This window comes from Suncus etruscus, chromosome 15, assembly GCF_024139225.1.
Source record: "Suncus etruscus isolate mSunEtr1 chromosome 15, mSunEtr1.pri.cur, whole genome shotgun sequence".
Lineage (NCBI taxonomy): Eukaryota > Metazoa > Chordata > Mammalia > Eulipotyphla > Soricidae > Suncus > Suncus etruscus.
This window is the reverse complement of record NC_064862.1, coordinates 74,996,804-75,017,138: the sequence shown is the minus strand read 5'-3', so window position 1 is coordinate 75,017,138 and position 20,335 is coordinate 74,996,804. Positions and strand designations below refer to the sequence as shown.

The 20,335-nt window shown below is 54.3% G+C and overlaps 1 protein-coding gene across 1 annotated transcript; it reads left to right on the top strand.

The window, feature by feature from the left end:
- Window positions 1-9,554: 9,554 nt before the first annotated feature.
- Window positions 9,555-19,967, top strand: SLC12A9 (solute carrier family 12 member 9). The gene is made up of 14 exons (XM_049787842.1): window positions 9,555-9,632; window positions 10,481-10,699; window positions 10,943-11,077; window positions 11,370-11,501; window positions 12,173-12,481; window positions 12,878-12,985; window positions 13,071-13,182; window positions 13,791-13,948; window positions 14,026-14,108; window positions 15,332-15,456; window positions 15,629-15,821; window positions 15,921-16,095; window positions 16,245-16,391; window positions 19,013-19,967. Exons 2-14 carry the CDS (start codon window positions 10,519-10,521, stop codon window positions 19,930-19,932), a joined length of 2,778 nt encoding a protein of 925 aa, XP_049643799.1. The 5' UTR covers window positions 9,555-9,632; window positions 10,481-10,518; the 3' UTR covers window positions 19,933-19,967.
- Window positions 19,968-20,335: the final 368 nt, after the last annotated feature.

Below are 20,335 nucleotides of genomic sequence, written 5' to 3'. Positions count from 1 at the left end.
TATGCATCGGGAAGGGCATTTGCTTTGCACAGGACCAACACGGTTTGATGACTCAGCAACAACCTGCTTGCAGGGCAGATTGCTCCGCATCTACTGGTGTGCTGAAACTAGAGGATGCTCCACATCAGCCTGACTTCGATAAAAGAAATGCATAGACTAGGGGCCGGAGAGATAGCATGGAGGTAAGGCGTTTGCCTTTCATGCAGGAGGTCATCGGTTTGAATCCCGGCGCCCCATATGGTCCCCTGTGCCTGCCAGGAGCAATTTCTGAGCCTGGAGCCAGGAATAACCCCTGAGCACTGCCAGGTGTGACCCAAAAACCAAAAAAAAAAAAAAAAAAAAAAAAAAAAAAAAAAAAGAAATGCATAGACTCCAGAATCTTTAAATATAGGAACCTGATACCAACAACAGCTAAAGTGTGAAAAAGTTCCACCGGGACCACAGAGAATGACTCGGGTTGGACAGACTGGTATGCCTGGAGCCCAGAGTCGGTCTTATGCCAATAAACTTCTGGGGTGAGGCCTTCTTGTAATCAGGCCAAGGATTTTTTTTCCCCCGTTTTCTCCATATTTTTGGGGCCTATGCAAACAACGGTGATTGTCACTGTCACACCTTTACTATTTTTTTTAAATTTTATCATTTAAGAAAATAAAAATAGGGCCCGGAGAGATAGCACAGCGGTGTTTGCCTTGCAAGCAGCCGATCCAGGACCAAAGGTGGTTGGTTCGAATCCCGGTGTCCCATATGGTCCCCCGTGCCTGCCAGGAGCTATTTCTGAGCAGATAGCCAGGAGTAACCCCTGAGCACTGCCGGGTGTGGCCCAAAAACCAAAACAAAAAAAAAAAAAAAAAAAAAAAAAAAAAAAAAAAAAAAGAAAATAAAAATAGTATACTGAACTTAAAAACAAATAACGGTAGTAGAATGCCTGTCTCGAATACAGGCAGGGGATGGGAAGGGGGGAGGGGGGTATTGGGAGGGGGGAATGTTACACTGGTGAAGGGGGATGTTCTGTTTGTGACTGTAACCCAACTAAAATCATGTTTGTAATCATGATACTTAAATAAAAAAACAAAACAAAACACGGCTTGATTCCTGGCATCCATATGGTCCCCTGAGCCTGCCAGGAGTGATTTCTGGGCACAGACCTAGATATAAGCCTGGAGCGCCACTAGGTGTGGCCCTCATCAAAAGAAGAGAAATATCACATCATATTATATCATATAATATCATACCATGTCATAACACATTCTATTGGGGGCGGATGAGGGGTCATGCCCTGCAGTGCTCAGGCTCTGCACACAGAAATTACTTCTGGAGCCAAAGAGGTGGCGCTAGAGGTAAGGTGTCTGTCTTGTAAGCGCCAGCCTAGGATGGACGGAGGTTCGATCCCCTGGCGTCCCATATGGTACCTCCAAGCCAGGGGCGATTTCTGAACGCATAGCCAGGAGTAAACCCTGAGCATCAAACGGGTGTGCCCCCCCCAAAAAAAAAGAAATTATTCCTGGCACGCTTGGGGGACTATATGGGATGCTGGAGATAGATCCTGGGTTGGTCACGTGCAAGACAAATATCCTACAGATGTGCTATTGCTTCAGCCCCACATCATATTCTTTGACAGCATCCTAGAGGCCTCTGTGGGAGGGAGCACAGAACCAGCATTTGATGCGGGGAGGCAGCCAAGTAGGGTTTACAGTCTGGGAAGGCTGTATAGGAGAAGCTCTGTAGGGCTTGGCATGAAGGAAATGTGAATGTGAATGGCATGGCCAAGTGCCCATGTGGCTGCAGTCAGACTGGGCATAGTCAGGAGGTCTGTTTCCTACCTCAGAGGCCCTTTGACTTTTACTGAGGGAAACGGGAAGCCACTGGGGAGTTTTGGAAAAAGAAGCACTGTGAACTGTTCATGCTTTCATAACACCACTGATTGCTCTGGGGAGAATGGACTAAACTTGGCCAGGGCCAGATGTGGGCACCTGTGGAGGGGCTACTGCTACATAAGGAGGCCACAGGTGAGGGCCATGTGCTGCCTGCTAGCACCTTATATGTGCACACATGGGTGCTAAAACTTTTGTGGGGGCTTGGATTTTTGGGCTACACCCAGCAGTGCAGCAGTGCTTAGGGAATATTCCTGGTGTTGCTCCGTGTCCCTCTCCCTGGTCTCTTTTTATTTATTTTAAAAAATTCTTTGAGCTTATGTTTCTTCATACAATTCCCTAAACTCTTTTTTTTTTTTTTTTTTTGGTTTTTGGGCCACACCCGGCGGTGCTCAGGGGTTACTCCTGGTTGTCTGCTCAGAAATAGCTCCTGGCAGGCACAGGGGACCATATGGGACACCGGGATTCGAACCAACCACCTTTGGTCCTGGATCGGCTGCTTGCAAGGCAAACGCCGCTGTGCTATCTCTCCGGGTCCCCTAAACTCTTTTATTTATTGTAAATTTAAATTTTTTGTTTTGTTTTGTTTTTGGGTCACACCCGGCAGCGCTCAGGGGTTACTCCTGGCTCTAAGCTCAGAAATTGCTCCTGGCACGCTCAGGGGACTATATGGGATGCCGGGATTCAAACCACTGTCCTTCTGCATGCAAGGCAAATGCTCTACCTCCATGCTATCTCTCCAGCCCCAATTTTAAAATTTTATATTAGGGGGTGAAGAGATAGTACATATTTTAAACATAGGACATATATTTTCTGTACATAGATAGTACATACATTGCTCTCCATATGACCAACCTGGGTATGATGTCTGACACTACATGTGGTCTCCTGAGCTCCACTAGGAGTAATCCTGGTGCTCAGAGCCAAGCCCTGAGCATTGCCAGGTGTTGCCCAGAAACCCTCCACAGGAATTACTCCTGGTGGTGGTGGTGGTGGTGGGGGCATTGGGATGCTAGGAATCAAACCCAAGTTGGCTGTATGCAGGGTAAACATCATGCTGTGCTATTATTGCTCAGGTCCCACCAGACTATAACATTTTGTTTGTTATTTTTTGATCAGAAGTGTTTGGCTTTAGACATGCCAGATTCTTCCTTCCTTCCTTCCTTCCTTCCTTCCTTCCTTCCTTCCTTCCTTCCTTCCTTCCTTCCTTCCTTCCTTCCTTCCTTCCTTCCTTCCTTCCTACCTTCCTTCCTTCCTTCCTTCCTTCCTTCCTTCCTTCCTTCCTTCCTTCCTTCCTTCCTTCCTTCCTTCCTTCTTCCTTCCTCCCTTCTTCCTTCCTCCCTCCCTCCCCCCTCCCTCCCTATTCTTTCTCTTTTTCTTTCTTTCTTTTTTTTTTGTTTTTTTGGCCATACCCGTTTGACACTCAAGGGTTACTCCTGGCTATGCGCTCAGAAATCGCCCCTGGTTTGGGGGGACCCTATGGGACGCCGGGGGATCGAACCCTGGTCCATCCTACGCTAGCACTTGCAAGTTGCAAGGCAGACACCTTACCTCTAGTGCCACCTTCCTGGCCCCCTTTTTTAAATTCTTTCCCCCTTTCTTTCTCTTTTTAAAATTAAAAAAAAAAATTTTGAATTTCCCAAAAACCAAAAAAAAAAAAAAAATTAAAAAGGGCCCGGAGAGATAGCACAGTGGTGTTTGCCTTGCAAGCAGCCGATCCAGGACCAAAGGTGGTTGGTTCGAATCCCGGTGTCCCATATGGTCCCCTGTGCCTGCCAGGAGCTATTTCTGAGTAGATAGCCAGGAGTAACCCCTGAGCACCGCCAGGTGTGGCCCAAAAACCAAAAAAAAAAAAAAAAAAAAAAAAATTGAATTTATTTAAAGATTTTTTTTTTTTGGAGGGGGCATACCCAGTGGTGTTCAGGTTTTACTCCTAGTTCTGTGCTCAGGAATCAGTCCTGGGACTTGAGCCTGGGTCAGCCTCATGCAAGGCAAGGTGTTTGTGCTGTGTTATCACTCCAGCTCCAGCATGTCATATTTGAACTGACTCTTTAACAGCCTCGTGGAAACATCAGCAGGTGGTTGGACTTAAGTTGATACTTTGGCTGAGATCTGGGCAGGAGACTGAAGCTGCACAGGTTGATCGTCCCACATATCCCAATTAGGAAAGGGGAATCCAATACGTCCTATGGGGTGAGGGGATAGGAGATGACAGCCTGGTTGAAGTTCCCCGCAATAAATAATCCGCACAGATATGAAGGTTTTAGCAGGCAAGAAAACTCACACCATAAATTGTTCACTCACAAGCCAGTCACTCCACCACATAGAACCACAAGCCTAGATGGCAGCTTAGCTCCTCAGCAATGCAATCCTGCCTCCCATTTATTGAGACCCAAACAACAAAACAAGACAAAACAAAAACCAAACCAACACAGAAAAGCCAGATGAAAGGCAGTGAAAAAGAACAGATCGGGGCCGGGCGGTGGCGCTCGGGGCCGGGCGGTGGCGCTAAAGGTAAGGTGCCTGCCTTGCCTGCGCTAGCCTTGGACGGACCGCGGTTCGATCCCCCTGCGTCCCATATGGTCCCCCAAGCCAGGAGCAACTTCTGAGCACATAGCCAGGAGTAACCCCTGAGCGTTACCGGGTGTGGCCCAAAAACCAAAAAAAAAAAAAAAAAAAAAAAAAGAAAAAGAAAAAGAAAAAGAACAGATACAAATGAGAACTATTGGGGCCAGAGTGATAGCACAGTGGTAGGGCGTTGGCCTTGCACACAGCCAACACAGCCAACACAGGACAGGTTTGATTCCCAGATGTTGTATTAATTATTAATTATTGAGTTCTAGTGTGGTGGATGGATGGATGAGCCTTTCTCGGCTTGGGCTCCTGCAGCCCCTTCATTCAGCAGGTCTGTAGGTATCAGGGCAATGGTGAAGAAATGCTTTGCAGGACTGGAGAGATGAAGGTAGGGCATTTGCCTAGCATGCAGAAGGAAGGTGGTTTGAATCCTGGCATCCCATAAGGTCCCCCGAGCCTGCCAGGAGCAATTTCTGAGCACAGAGCCAGGAGTAACCTGTGAGCGCGCCGGGTGTGACCCCAAAACCAAAAATAAATAAATAAGTAAAAAAGAAATGATCCACAGCAGTCAGATGAAGTTTCAGAACTCCAACATTATTACAAGGCCCTAATTGCCATGTGCTTTTTCACATGACCTCTAAACTAAGCAGCCTCTTTTCAGCAGCTCTGCACCCAACCAGTGTCTCATCTCTCACTGCTGCTTCCATACTCCCCTCCCCATAGGCAACCCTTAATTACCAACAATGACCCCTCCAGCTGTGGGAGGGCCTCACCATCCAGGTGAGATAGCATTTGGCTTTGGGGGAGGGTAACACCCGGCGTCCCATATGGTCCCCCAAGCCTGCCAGGAGTGACTTCTGAGTGTAGAGCCAGGAGTAACCCCAAGCGCCACTGGGTGTGACCCAAAAACCAAAACAAACAAAAAAGAAATGGGAACTATTTCAAAGGTCTCTATCTCACTGGAGACTAGGACCGGGACAGATGATTCCCTAGGATTCACTGGATGGGGGGAGGGGGGGGATGAGGAGAGTCTGGGGACTGAGCCTTAGGTCCAAGGGCCTCTTCACAGTTCCTCCAACACCTAGGGGTGCTTTAGAGGTACTCAGAGCAAGAGAAAAATCAGCACAGTGATACTGCAGACACCAAAGGGGGCACACAGAGGTATTACAGCAAGGAGGGCACTAACCTTGCATGTAGCTGACCTGGGTTTGATTCCCAGAACCCTATATAGTCCCCATGAGCACTTCTAGGAGTAACTTCTCAGTGCAGAGCCAGGAGTAAGCCCTAAGCATTGCCTGGAGTGCTCCTCAAAATAATATCCCCCTGGGCCCGGAGAGATAGCACAGTGGTGTTTGCCTTGCAAGCAGCCGGTCCAGGACCAAAGGTGGTTGGTTCGAATCCCGGTGTCCCATATGGTCCCCCGTGCCTGCCAGGAGCTATTTCTGAGCAGACAGCCAGGAGTAACCCCTGAGCACCGCAGGGTGTGGCCCAAAAACCAAAAAAAAAAAAAAAATAATATCCCCCGTTTTTCGGAGGGGTGGGGAGCACATTCACCTTGTTGAGGGATTATTCCTGTCTATACTCTCAGGGATCACTCCTGGCACTGTTGAAGGACTGGATGTGGTACAAGGAATCAAAAGAGGGATCAGCGGCATTTGCCTCAAGCAGCCAACCCAGGACCTAAGGAGGCTGGTTTGAATCCTGGCATCCCATATGGTCCCCTGTGCCTGTGCCTGGGGCTGGCGTGGTGGCACTAGAGGTAAGGTGTCTGCCTTGCCAGCACTAGCCTAGGACGAACTGTGGTTTGATCCCCCGGCATCCCATTTGGTCCCCCAAGCCAGGAGGGACTCTGAGCGCATAGCCAGGAGAAACCCCTGAGCGTCACCGGGTGTGGCCCAAAAACCAAAAAAAAAGAGGGATCAATTGCATGCAAGACCTGTTGTATTGGGCCGAATAGATAGCACAGTGGTAGGGCGCTTGCCTCGCACAAAGGCAATCCAGCACTGAAGATGGTTCGAATCCGAGCCGGCCAGGAGCGATTTCTGAGCTCAGAGCCAGGAGTAACCCTGAGCACCATCAGGTGTGATCCCCTAAAAAAAACAAAACAAAACAAAAAAAGACCCGTTGTATTATATTTTCAGTTCCTATATATTTTTCTTTTTGGACTAAATCCAGCAGTACACAGAGCTTGCTTACTCTCTCTCTCTCTCTCTCTCTCTCTCTCTCTCTCTCTCTCTCTCTCTCTCTCTCTCTCTCTCTCTCTCTCTCTCTCCCCCTCCCTCTCAACCAACCAATCAATCAATAAATAATAAAGTAAAACAAAAAAGAGCCATCAGTTTGCCTTAATAATAGGCAGGCAGACAGCAAAGGCTGAAAGAAGACAATGGGATCCTCACCTGGACACTTCAGCTTTCTGTGGACCTGAAGGCAGGTCAGGAGGTGAAGGGTCAGAAAGGGGCTGGGGTGTAAAAGGACCCCCAGGAGCCTAAGAGTGGGAACTGATGAAGGCACCACCCAGCCTCAAGGGGCTAGAACCTCACAGACCAGCATTTGTTTTTGGTTTTTGGGCCACACCCTGCAGCGATGCTCTGGGGTTACTCCTGGCTCTTCACTCAGAAATCGCTCCTGGCAGGCTCAGGGGACCACATGGAATGCAGGTAATCAAATCGTGGTCTGTCCCTGGTCAGCCTCATGCAAGGCAAATGTCATACCGCTATCTCTCTGGCCACCTCAGTCTAACATTTGCTTGGGGGTATTGAAGCCCCGGGCAGGTGCAGGGCAGGCTGAGGCCGAGCAAGTTTATAGGACTGTAGTTTAAGGGCACTGGGTGCTTATCTTTTTTTTTTTTTTTTTTTTGGTTTTTGGGTCACACCCCACAGTGCTTAGGGGTTACTCCTGGCTCTATGCTCAGAAATCGCCCCTGGCAGGCACAGGAGACCATATGGGATGCTGGGATTTGAACCACTGTCCTTCTGCATGAAAGGTAAATGCCTTACCTCCATGCTATCTCTTGGCCCCTGGGTGTTTATCTTTGACCTTGAATTTTAAGCTGTGTGAGAAGGAAAGTGAGTGTATGTGGTGGTGGGGAGGCACAAGAGGACAAGAGTAACAATGTGGGGTCCAGTCAGAGAATTCCTGGGGGGCAGAGCCTGGCAATGATGCCTTTATCCAGTTTTCCTTGGGGTTTTCTGACCCTTTGCCCATGCCTCTCTGCTTCCTGAGAGTCCCCATCCTACCTTTTTCTGGAGACCACACCCAATGATACTCAGGAGTTACTCCTGGAGGTGCTTAGGGAATCATAGGGTGTCTAGGATCAAACTTGGGTCAGCTATGTGCAAAGCAAGCACCTTGCCTGCTGGGTTATATTTCTAGCCCCTGAACTCTGGTCATCCTAACTTGCCTTCTGCAAGATCCCTCTGCCAGTGCAACAAGATCAGCTTCTTCTCAGTAATTCTCCATTTATCTACGCCCCTTCACCTCTTCTGTCACTGTTGTATGGCAGTCTAACCAAATCTCTCCCTATCTTGATTTTCTTACTCTCACACCTATTCCAACAGTCATTGCTGGTTGAGAAAAGGTCGGAGATGGGGTTGGAGCAACAGCACAGTTGGAGGAGTGCTTGCCTTGCACACTACTGACCTGGATTCAATCCCTGGCACCCCACATATTCCCCTGAGCTTTACTGGGAATGATTCCAGAACGCTGAGCCCGGAATATCCCTGAGCATCGCTGGGTATGGTTCCCCCCCCAAAATCAATAAAAAATAATCACAAAACCACGGGTCAGAGGAAATTTCTTCCCTTGGGCAGCAGACCAGAGCAAAGAGGAAAGAAAGGGCTGCCTTTACTGCTGAGGAAAAGTTTAGAGGCAGAAACCCTGGGGAGGCTAGAGTGAGAACAAGGCAGGAGTGGGTGACAGGGGCTTCCATTGGAAGTCACCTCAATGTGGATGTTAAAATCACCAACAGCGGGGCTGGAGCGATTGCAAGTCGGTAGGGCATTTGCCTTGCACGGCGACTGACCTGGTTCAATCCCCCAGCATCCCATCTGGTCCCCTGAGCCTGCCAAGAGAGATTTCTGAGCGCAGAGCCAGGAGCGCTGTCGGATGTGCCCCCTCAAAACAAAACAAAACAAAACAAAAACAACAAAAAATATCACGTATGGGTGGACAGGGAAGTTGGGGTGATCCATCTTGACCTCTCCAGGGCCAAATTCCTCCTGGACTGGTTTGAGCCCCTCCAGGTCCTGCAGAAAAGTCACGAATCAGAGACAGGAAAAGCGGGGTCTCTGTGCAACCGGGCGCTAGAAAACTCCGCAGTACCTCACAGCAGTACCTGGCGGTAGAGATTATTCTACACATTCATGGGGTCCCCTTGAGAGGAGACCCTGCTCATTCTGGCTTTATTCCCTGGTGCTCTTTGGTTCACGAGCTGTCACGGCCTGTCTTCGAGAGATCCTGGTTAAAGCCCGTGTTCCAGACGTGGGAGCGCGGCCAAGCAGGCTGAAGATTCCCTGCAAAGAGAGACGACGGGCCCCGGGAACCTGCCGCACACACCATCAGGGCTCGCGGGGACTAGCGGCCAAAGGCTCCCTCGGGTGGCCACAGCGAAGATCGCAGCGGGGATCGCAGACCCGGAGCGAGCCAGAGGGGCGCGACAGGGGGGAGAACAGAGGTTTACGTAGTAGTAAAGCGCCTGGAGGTGCAGGGAACCCCAAAATTCCAGGATGCACTGGACGCCCAGCTCACCTGGGCCAGGAGGGGTCAGGTGCACCTGGGCCCAGGGCCTTCCACCTTCTCCCAGGCCCCTTCCAGCGGAGCTCCAAGTGTGTGTGGGGGTCTGTTGGGGTGGAAAGATCAAGACGGGTCGAGGGGGGGTCACCGCTCGCGGGGCGATCGCACGCAGCACCCCGAAAAGCACGTGGAGCTCGCGCGGCACCCGGGCCGGGCCGTGGAGGGGGCGTGACATTTAAAGACCGCCTAGTGGGCGTGGCCTCTAAGACCCAACGGGCGTGGTTCCTAAAGCCCAGTGGGCGTGGCCAGGAGCAACAGCCAATCAGAAGACGGCACCGAGGGGGCGGGCTCCGGGCCTGGCATCCCGGTAGCCGCCGCTGCCTTTTCCGGCATCCGCGCCCCCTCCTCGCCTTGCTGAACCCCGTGGCTCTGAAGCATCCCCCGGTGGCATCGCGAGTGAGCACCCGCCGTGTGCATGGGTTCTAGGCGAGCTCCGTCTTGCACGAGAGCAGCGAGGGGGGAATATGGGCGCTTCGGGCCGACCCCCCGCGTGAAAGTGGGCAGACACGGGGTTCCAGGGGTGTGGGGGTGGCCCAGCCCTGCGTGTATTGTGTGTGTGCCCGTGCGGACTGTGTTGGGGTTGTTGGGTTGTTGCAGGCCGTTTCGTCTGGGTGGGAGCAGGCCGGCTAGGGAATGAAAGGGAGGTTCGCAGGGGTGGGGCTTTGGGGGGTCCCGAAGTTTCTTTGCACACCCGAGCCGGGTTAGTGATGGCAGGGCAGGGGTGCGGGGAGTCAGAATTTGTCGCTTATCATGGAAAGGGCAGCGGTGTCCACCCCGTAACTCACTTCCTTTCTGCAGATTGACTTCCTCTTGCACTTCAAAGTGGAGCTGGGAGAGAGGATCTTTGCCCCTGGCAGGGAGGTGGGGGAGGGGTGAACCCCCAACAGCTGGGCGCCGGGGCCTTGGTTGGGGATCCCCTTCCGATCCAATGCTGAGGGGACCCCCTTCTCGCCTGCCCTCCCGAATCCTGTGAGTTGCTGAGGTGTGTTGGTGTGTTTCCACTGTTGGGGTATCTTCTGTGTGCTGGTTAGTGGTATTTGGGGGTGTCCTGTGGTTCACGGTGGTTTGATTTATTTTTGGTTTTGGGGTTACACTCGGTGCACTCAGGGGTTAGCTCAGAAATTACTCCTGGCAGGCTGGGGTGGGGGGACCATGTGGGATGTTGGATTGTACCTAGGTTGATTGTGTGCAAGGCAAAAGCCCTTCCTACTGTGCTCTCTCTCCAGCCCCAATTTCTTTTGCAGAACTTAGACCCCATCCGTGGCAGCCTCTGGCCGGCGCCATGGCCAGCGAGAACTCCCCTCTGCTGGCCTACCGGCTCCTGGGGGAGGATGGCCTCGGCTTCCCTACCCCAGGGGCTGGGAGTCCTGGAGGCGTGTCTGTCCGGAAACTATCCACTTTCCTGGGCGTGGTGGTGCCCACTGTCCTGTCCATGTTCAGCATCTTCGTCTTCATGAGGATTGGTGAGTAGCATGGGGGGGACTCCATCAGTCGGGGGATGCTGCGTGGAGGCGTCTGGGACGAAATTGGAAGGGGGTGCATGGAGGCTCCTCGGGGTATATGTCCGCCTCTGTCCTGGCATAGCCAATGTGGCTGGGATGGAGACTGGGGTACATGGAGGCCCCCCAGGGTCTATGTCCGCCTCTGTCCTGACCTCACCAATGATACTGGTATGGGGGTGATCCTCCTTGCTTTCTCTATTCTAGGGTTCGTGGTGGGCCATGCAGGCCTGATACAGGCAATGGCCATGCTCCTGGTTGCTTATTTCATCCTGGCACTCACCGTCCTCTCCGTCTGTGCCATTGCCACCAACGGTGCTGTGCGTGGGGGCGGAGCTTACTGTATCCTCCTCCTAGTAGGTGCCAGGGGGCTGCCCTATGGCTGTTCTTCAGCTGGCCCATTGATGCTAGACCTTGTGCCGCAGATACGGGAGCAACTCAGGAGATGGCTCAGAAGCAGCTGTCTGGGGGCCCTCAGAGTCACATGGGGGCTGTCCTGTGTCCCCAGCACCACGCGGGAGCTGCCCTCCTGGGAAGAGTCTGGGCATGTGCTGGGAGACGGGCCTGGGAGGGCCCCTGGGGTACTGCCTCCAGCTCCAGCTCTGGCTTTTTCCCTTAACTCTCACTCCCACAGTCATGATCAGCCGCACACTCGGCCCAGAGGTGGGGGGCAGCATTGGCCTCATGTTCTGCCTGGCCAATGTGTGTGGCTGCGCCGTCTCCCTGCTGGGACTGGTGGAAGCTGTGCTGGATGTCTTCGGGGCTGGTCCGTACAACCCCTGGGGCTAGTGTAGATATGCAAGAGTGTGTCCTTGCCTAAGGCAGTATAGGGGAGAGAGTAGACTTATCCAACTCCCAAAAAATTTCAACAGCAGGGGGCTAGAGTGATAGCACAGTGGGTAGGGTGTTTGTCTTGCATGTGGCCAACCCAGGTTCTATCTCTGGCATCCTATATGGTCCCCAAGCCCACCAGGTGTGATTTCTGAGCTTAGAGCCAGGGGTTATCCTTTTTTTTTTTTTTTTGGTTTTTGGGCCACACCCGGTAACGCTCAGGGGTTACTACTGGCTATGTGCTCAGAAGTTGCTTCTGGCTTGGGGGACCATATGGGACACCGGGGGATCGAACCGCGGTCCATCCAAGGCTAGTGCAGGCAAGGCAGGCACCTTACCTTTAGCGCCACCGCCCGGCCCCGGGTTATCCTTTTTGAGTGCTGCCAAGTGTGGCCCCAAAACAAAAAATAATCAATAGCAGGCTGAGTAGTGCCTTCCAGGAGGGCCAGGAAGTGGGGGTATAGGAAGCAGAGGGACAGGGGAGGAGAAGAGGAAGCCCCTGAGCAGAGGGGAGCCCCTGTGGACTTTGACACCTGATGGGGAGTGGGACTGGGTCCTTCTTTGGCCTCAGCCCCCTCATCCTGGCCGCCTTCCCTATCCCTGCAGATGCTGCGGGCGCCCGAGGGCTCCCGGTTCTACCACAGGGTTATGGCTGGAATCTGCTCTATGGTTCGCTGCTGTTGGGGCTCGTGGGGGGCGTGTGCACCCTGGGTGCTGGCCTCTACGCCCGTGCCTCCTTCCTCACCTTCCTGCTGGTATCTGGCTCTCTGGTCTCCGTGCTGGTCAGCTTTGTGGCTGTAGGGCCCAGAAAGGTACCCCTGCCCTCCCGGACTGACAGCAACAGCTCTTCGCCACCACCTCAATTTGGCCACTTCACCAGCTTCAATACCAGCACTCTGAAGGCCAACTTGTTTGGTGAGTGGACACCAGGCGGGTGTTTGGGACACAGAGGATGGGACAGGGGTCCAGCTGGAGAGCCAAGGAGAGGTGTCCCAGGAAAGATCCTGGAGGGAGAAAGGCAGGGCAGGGGCTGGAGCCATAGTACAATGGGGAGGGTGTTTGCTTTGCACCTGGCCAACCTGGGTTCAGTTCCTGGCATCCTGTAGGGTCCCCTGAGCCTGCCAGGAGTGATCCTAAGTACAGAGCCAGGAGTAACCCTTGAACACTGCCAGGTGTGGCCCAAAACAAATGAAAGAAAAGAAAGGCAGGAAGCTCAGAATGGTGGGGAATGAAGAGGGCCCGAGAGGGGGTGAGGCTGGGCTGGTGGGCTGGAGTGAGGCCGCTCACCACTCTCATCCCATGGTGCTCCAGCTGGTTACACCCAGGACTATACCACGGGTGCCATGATGACCTTCGCCAGCGTCTTCGCAGTCCTCTTCAATGGCTGCACTGGTATCATGGCTGGGGCCAACATGTCGGGTAAGTGGATTTAGATGGGTTTGGGACCCAGGGTGGGGAGCTTTGGGGCCCTGTGGGGTGATGCTGGATGACTGTCCTTGTGCAGGGGAGCTGAAGGACCCCAGCCGGGCCATCCCGCTGGGCACCATCATTGCTGTGGCCTACACACTCTTTATCTACACACTGCTCTTCTTCCTCTCCGGCTTCACCTGCGACAGGTGCGCCCCCTGGAGTTGGGAGCTGGTGTGACCACACTCAGCACTGGGGAGATAGCAGTCCCGACCTGGTTATTTATTCACTAGTTTTCTGGCCTTACCCTTACCTGGCTGTGCTCAACTCTGTGTGTGCAGGGCTCCCCCCAGGTAGAACTCAAGGGACAGTATGAGTCCCCAGGCTGGTTATGTGCCTTACCCTTGTACTAGCTCCCTAGCACCCCACCTTTGGAATCTTCTTCCTGTGCCATTTATGTTCTGGGGTGCAGGGAAAGTGGGGATTTGGTCTGCTGGCAGAGAGTTGAGTTGCTGGCTCTCTGCCATGTACCTTGCTTTGCAGGGTGGGACAGGATATGGCCCCTGGCCCTTCAGATGGTCACAAACTTTCAGCCTCTTGTGACAGAGTTGTTGGGAACAGCTCCCAGGCCATCAAAACCAAAGCCACCTTTAGACAAGGGATACGGACAAGGCCCTGCCCCTGGCCACCATGCACAGACTTCTCTCTGCAGCACCCTGGGATAAGGGCTGGGGGCCCCCAACCCTTACCGAAAGCGTGGCAAGCGCCTGTTCTCATGGGGCCGCTTCTCAGCTGGCTGTTTCGGTGCTCGCCCCAGGACCCTGCTGCAGGAGGACTACGGCTTCTTCCGTGCCATCAGCCTATGGCCCCCACTCGTGCTCATCGGTGTCTATGCCACCTCGCTCTCGGCCTCCATGAGCTCCCTCATCGGTGCCTCACGCATCCTCCATGCCCTGGCCCAGGATGACCTCTTTGGTGTGTACTGGCCTGGTCCGCCTGCCTGCCTGTCCTCAGCCCCACCTGACACTCTTGTCACTTTGCCCTTCACACAGGAGTGATCCTGGCACCCGCCAAAGTAGTGTCACGAGGCGGGAACCCATGGGGGGCCGTGCTCTATTCTTGGGGTCTTGTGCAGGTAAGTCTTCCCCTCCCCCCTGCTGCCCCAGGTCCTGTGTGTGTCACCTGGAAGAGGCATGGGCTGGGTTTTGTGATTTGGGGAAGTGTGTTGCTTTGCTCTGTGTGTGTGTGTGTGTGTGTGTGTGTGTGTGTGTGTGTGTGTGTGTGTGTGTGAGATATGCTTTGGGGGTGGGGCGTGTGTGTGATTAATACCCAGTTTTGAGTTCTTCCCCTTTTTTTGGGGGGGCACACCCAGTGGCCCAAAGGGATTACTCCTGGTTCAGAGTTCAGAAATTACTCCTGGAATGCTTGGGGGACCATATGGGATGTCAGGACTTGAACCCAGATTGGCTTCATGCGAGGCAAATGCCCTCCCCGTTATGTTATTGCTCCAATCTCTCTCTCTCTCTTTTTTTTTTTTTTTTTTTTTTAGTTTTTGGGTCACACCCAGTGGTGCTCAGGGGTTGCTCCTGGCTGTCTGCTCAGATATAGCTCCTGGCAGGCACGGGGGACCATATGGGACACCGGGATTCGAACCAACCACCTTTGGTCCTGGATCGGCTGCTTGCAAGGCAAACGCCGCTGTGCTATCTCTCTGCCCCTCCCCTTTTTTTAAACAAATTACATGCTTTATTTATTTGATTTTTGGATCACACCTGGTGATCCGCTGTGCTATCTCTCTGCCCCTCCCCTTTTTTAAAACAAATTACATGCTTTATTTATTTGATTTTTGGATCACACCTGGTGATGCTCAGGGCTTAGTTCTGGCTCTGTGCTCAGGAACTACTCCTGATGGATTCAGGAGACTATATAATGTGCCGGGGATTGAATCTGGGTCAGCTAAGTACAAGTCAAATCCTTCCTGCTGTACTATGGCTCCAGCCCCTCTGGGTTGTTTTTTTATGTTTGTTTTTGTTTTGGGGCCACACCTGGTGGCGCTCAAGAGTTACTCCTGGCTCTGTGCTCAGAAATTGCTTCTGGCATGCTCAGTGGACTATATGGGATGCCGGGGATCAAACTTGGGACCGTTGGCTGCTTACAAGGCAAGCATCCTACCACTGTGCTATTGCTCCGGCAACCCCTTTGGATTCTTTTTCTTTATTGGGGGCCACACCTGGCAGTGCTCAGGAACTGTTCCCAGCTTGAGACTGGGGGAGCTGCTCTCTGCACTGCCCGGGTTCAAACACCCCCTCACCTCTGGCTTGTAAAGTTCGGACTCTCCAGCCTCTGGTTCTCATGCAGCTGGTGCTCTTTGCGGGGAAGCTGAACACGCTGGCAGCCGTGGTCACGGTCTTCTACTTGGTGGCCTACGCTGCAGTGGACTTGTCCTGCCTGAGCCTGGAGTGGGCCTCGGCCCCCAATTTCCGGTGAGAGAAGAGAGAGGGGAATGGGGAGAAACAGGGCCACAGTGAGGAGTGGGGGCGACGAGGGACCGGGCCCAGACAAGTGTGACATGGCTAAGTCTGGCATGGCTGGATTTGGCATGGCTGGGTTTGGCCTGGCCGGCCCAGCTCTGACTCCCCCCATCCTTTTCCCCAGCCCCACCTTTAGCCTATTCTCCTGGCACACCTGCTTGCTGGGGGTGGCCTCCTGTCTCCTCATGATGTTCCTCATCAGCCCTGGTATAGCTGGCGGCTCCCTCCTGCTCATGGGCCTGCTGTCAGCCCTGCTTACTGCCCGTGGAGGGCCCAGCAGCTGGGGCTATGTCAGCCAGGCCCTGCTCTTCCACCAGGTGGGGAACTTGAGAGGGGGAATAACTCCTAGAGGAGTCTGCTTGGGTTGAGGGCTGCCCCAGGCTCTGCCAGCACCTCCAGAGCCACCCTGTGTGCAGGTACGAAAATACCTGCTGCGTCTGGACGTCCGGAAGGAGCATGTCAAATTCTGGAGACCTCAGCTACTGCTGCTGGTGGGGAATCCACGGGGGGCACTGCCCCTGCTGCGCTTGGCCAACCAGCTCAAGAAGGGGGGACTTTACGTGCTGGGCCACGTCACACTGGGGGACCTGGGTGAGCCACCCTGGCTTCCCACCCTCTCTCCTGCCCCGCTGCCCAGCCCTTTCTTTTCTCCCACTGCCCCTGGGGCTGGATGGGTGGGTGGGGTGGTCTGAGAGGGAAAACTCCTGGCTAGCGACCACATGGCCACCCCCTGCCTGCAGACTGCTTGCCCTCGGACCCCGTGCAGCCGCAATATGGGGCTTGGCTGAGCCTGGTAGACCGTGCCCAAGTGAAGGCCTTCGTGGATCTCACTCTCTCACCTTCCGTGCGCCAGGGGGCCCAACACCTGCTGCGGATCTCAGGCCTCGGTGAGTTGTTTCTCACTCCTTTCCCACGCAACCCTCTCCATGGGCCCCTCTCAGTGCCCCCGCCGCACTCCCTCGGTAAACCACAGATTGCAGGCTGCAGAAGGAACTGGCCGTCTAGGGCAGATAAGCGCCCAGCACACAGAGATACCAGATAGTGTGTGGGATGTGCTGCCGCAGGAAGCTGTACAGGGGTGGCTGGTGTGGTGGGAGAGTTTTTATTTTGTTTCTGTTTATTTTTTTTTTCTGGTTCAGAAATTGGTGCCCAGGCTCTGAATGGCTTGTCCCAGTTCAGGAGACAGAGAATTTTTTTTTCCTGTTTTTGTGTTTGGACTGTACCTGGTGACGTTCAGGCTCTGTGTTCAAGGATCACTCCTGGAAGGCTCAGGGGATCGTATGAGTTGCTGGGGATTGAACTTGGGTCAGCCACATGCAAAGCAAATGCCCTCCCCACTGTGCTATGGCTCCAACCCCAGGTGGAGAATTTCTGTAGGCTTGGGGCCATCCCAGTCCCCACAGAACAGGACAGACGGTCTCTGCACCCAAAGGCGAGGAGAGGAGAGGGAGGCTAGTGAGCAGAGTCCTTGGCTACCCTTGCACTTGGCTAGCCCCAGAAAGGAGAAAGTGTGTGTGATTTGGTCTGAGGTCGTGGGGTGCTGAGGTTTTGGGAGGGAGTAGCCACTTCCTGGCTTGGGGTCTGTGTGCAAGTGCCCAACGAATCTCCACCCAGCTTCCCCTCATTTTTGCCCTAAACTGGGTCTATCTCTTCCCCAAATGCTATGGCCTATGCTGAGAATCTGACTTAGACTAAGTCAGTTTGATAAGTTATAGCTCAGTGGACATTGGCCTGAATGCCCGTGGGCAGGGATGGGCACAAGGGACTGTTGCAGCCTCTGTTGGGTAGTGGACGCTTTCCATGGTTCAGTGAGAGGAGGCTGAGCCTGGGCCTGGAGTCTGCTGCCTTCCCAGCCTGAGATCCTCCCCCAGCAATTGATTTATGGGGTCCGCCTGGGCATGATGACATGCTCAAGAAGTAGTGATTCTTTCTATTTTGTTTTTAGTCTTTTTTATTTTGGTTTTGGGGACATACCGGCAGTACTCAAAGGATGCTGTGAGAGGCTGGGAAACAAACCTGGATTGGCTATGTGCAAGGCAAGGGCACTCCCTGCTGAACCTATGGCTCTGGTCCCTAGGAGCGAATCTTGAACAAGCAGGAGTAGCTCCCAACCACTGTTTTGGGTCTGAAACAAAAGCATGGGTGGTAAACAGAGCCCTGAAAGCTATGTGTGTGCTTAACCAGGAGGCCCAGGTTTGAGAATCAACCTCCAAACACTGATGAAGAGCAGTAGCCCCTGGACACTGCTATGTGGAGATATGTGGGGGTCCCCCCCCCCACAAAATATCCCACAAAAGAAGTATTTAAGAGCTGGAACAATAGTATAGGGGGGAGGGCACTTGCTTGCACATTGCTGATGTGGATTGAATCTCAGCATCCCATGTGGTCTTCTGAGCACCGGCCAGGATTCCTGAGTACAGAGCCAGGAGCAATTCCTGAACATTTCTGGGTGTGGCCCAAAAAGTAAAAAAAAAAAAAAATAATATAACCAAAAGCCACAAAACAACAACAGGGGCCGGTGAGGTGACGCTAGAGGTAAGGTGTCTGCCTTGCAAGCGCTAGCCAAGGAAGGACCTCGACCTCGGTTTGATCCCCCAGCGTACCATATGGTCCCCCCAAGCCAGGGGCAATTTCTGAGCGCTTAGCCAGGAGTAACCCCTGAGCATCAAACAGGTGTGGCCCGAAAAAACAAAAAACAATACAAAACAACAACAAAACACAAAATATCCTCCCCAAATCCCCCAAACTAAAGGCTGGGCCTTGGGGAAATATTTGGGCTCAAAAGTTCTGAGTAGGGTGCCAGTTACTTATCTACTTGCCTGGGGCCTGAAGCAGCAGGAGCATCTTAGTATTGCTCCTCAGACCTCCCGGAACCCCAAAGGGGACCCGCCCCCGTGGGCTTATGGCGGCTCTGCAGCCGGAGAGATGTTTGTTTGTAGGAACAACGAATTGAGATGCTCCCCCAGAGATCTGAATGCATCTGGATTTCTGGTCTGTTTTGTTTGTTTTGGTCACACCCGATGCACTCGGGTTACTCCTGGCTTTGTGCTCAGAAATCACTCCTGGTAGGTTCAGGGGACTATGTGGGATGCCGGGATTCGAACCACCTTCTGTCCTGGTTCGGCTGCCTGCAAGGCAAATGCCCCACCTCTGTGCTATCTCTCCAGCCCTTCCTGGTCTCTGTTTTTATTTTTGGCTTGTTTTGTTTTTATGGGCCACACCTGATGGCCCTCAAGGGTTACTCCTGACCCTGTGCTCTGGAATTGACTTCTGCCAGGAATCAGAAAGCCCGGGATTGAACCCGGGTTGGCCGCTTTGCTATCACTGTGGCCTCTGGTTTCTGAAGAAAGGGGAACCCGGAGGAATTTGGGGTGGGGCTGGGTCCGGCCAGGGATGAGTCTCAAAGTGTGAGTGACAGCATAATGGGGAACTCGGTGTCTTACACAGCTGCAGGGTGGGTGGGGGTCCTATGGAGGGGGTGCTGATTCTCTGACCTGCTCATCCGCAGGTGGCATGAAACCCAATACCTTAGTCCTGGGCTTCTATGATGACGAGGTACCCCAGGACCACTTCCTGACAGACCCGGCCTTCTCTGAGGCCAACGGCAGCGGTGCAGAAGGTGGAGATCCGGCCCTCAGCACCCTGTTTCCCCCGCTCCGGGCCCCGGGGAGCCCCCGTGCGCTGAGCCCGCAGGACTACGTGGCCACGGTGGCCGATGCCCTCAAGATGAACAAGAACGTGGTGCTGGCGCGGGCCTGTGGGGCGCTGCCCCCCGAACGGCTGGGCCAAAGCTCCAGGGGCGCGTCCAAAGGGCACCAGGTGGACGTGTGGCCCCTCAACCTGCTGCGGCCCAGGGGCGGGCCGGGCTACGTGGACGTGTGCGGCCTGTTCCTGCTGCAGATGGCGACCATCCTGGGCATGGTGCCCGCCTGGCACAGCGCCCGGCTGCGGATCTTCTTGTGTCTGGGGCCTCGGGAGGCGCCCGGGGCGGCCGAGGGCCGGCTGCGGGCCCTGCTGAGTCAGCTGCGCATCCGGGCTGAGGTGCGGGAGGTGCCCTGGGGGGACGGGGCGGCTTCGACGGGCGCCCGGGGGGAGGAGGAGGACGAGGAAGAGGGAGGCGAGGAGGAGGAAGGCGACTTCGTGAACGGGACGCGTGGGGACGTCGAGGCCGAGGCGCTGGCGCTCAATGCCAACGCGATGCTCCGCGCGCAGCAGGGGCGCGGCGGGGCTGCCCGGGCCGGCGGCTCCGACGGCGGAGGCGGCCAGGAGGGCCCGACCACGGCCCTCACTTTCCTCTACCTGCCCCGGCCGCCCGCCGATCCCGCCCGCTACCCCCGCTACCTGGCACTGCTGGACACGCTGACCCGGGACCTGGGCCCCACTCTGCTCATCCATGGCGTCACCCCGGTCACGTGCACGGATCTCTGACGGCCCGTTCCCACGGCCCAGCCCGCTAGGACGGAGAGAGGTCGGCCCGGCCCGCTCACACGTGGCCGCCCTGGTTCCTGGGGATCCTGCACTGGGCCTCGGAGGAGGGGTGCAGATGACGGATGAAGGGGTGCGGGTCCCAGCAGGCTGCAGGCTTGGGGTCGGCAAGCACACCACCCCCCGGCCGGCCTCCGCCCTTCCCTGGTGCCTTGTTGCGGGGAGCCGGGTCTCCGCTAGTGACTAGGCTACCTCAGGCCCCCCACCCCGCGCCCCAGGCCCCCCAGACTCGCCGGGCCTCACCGTGGCTCTGATGTTTTTCATTTTGTTTTATTTTTCTAACTGCTGATCGTGAATAAAAGAGTAAAAACACTACTCTGAGCTTGCACCGCTGGCGGCAGTGGGG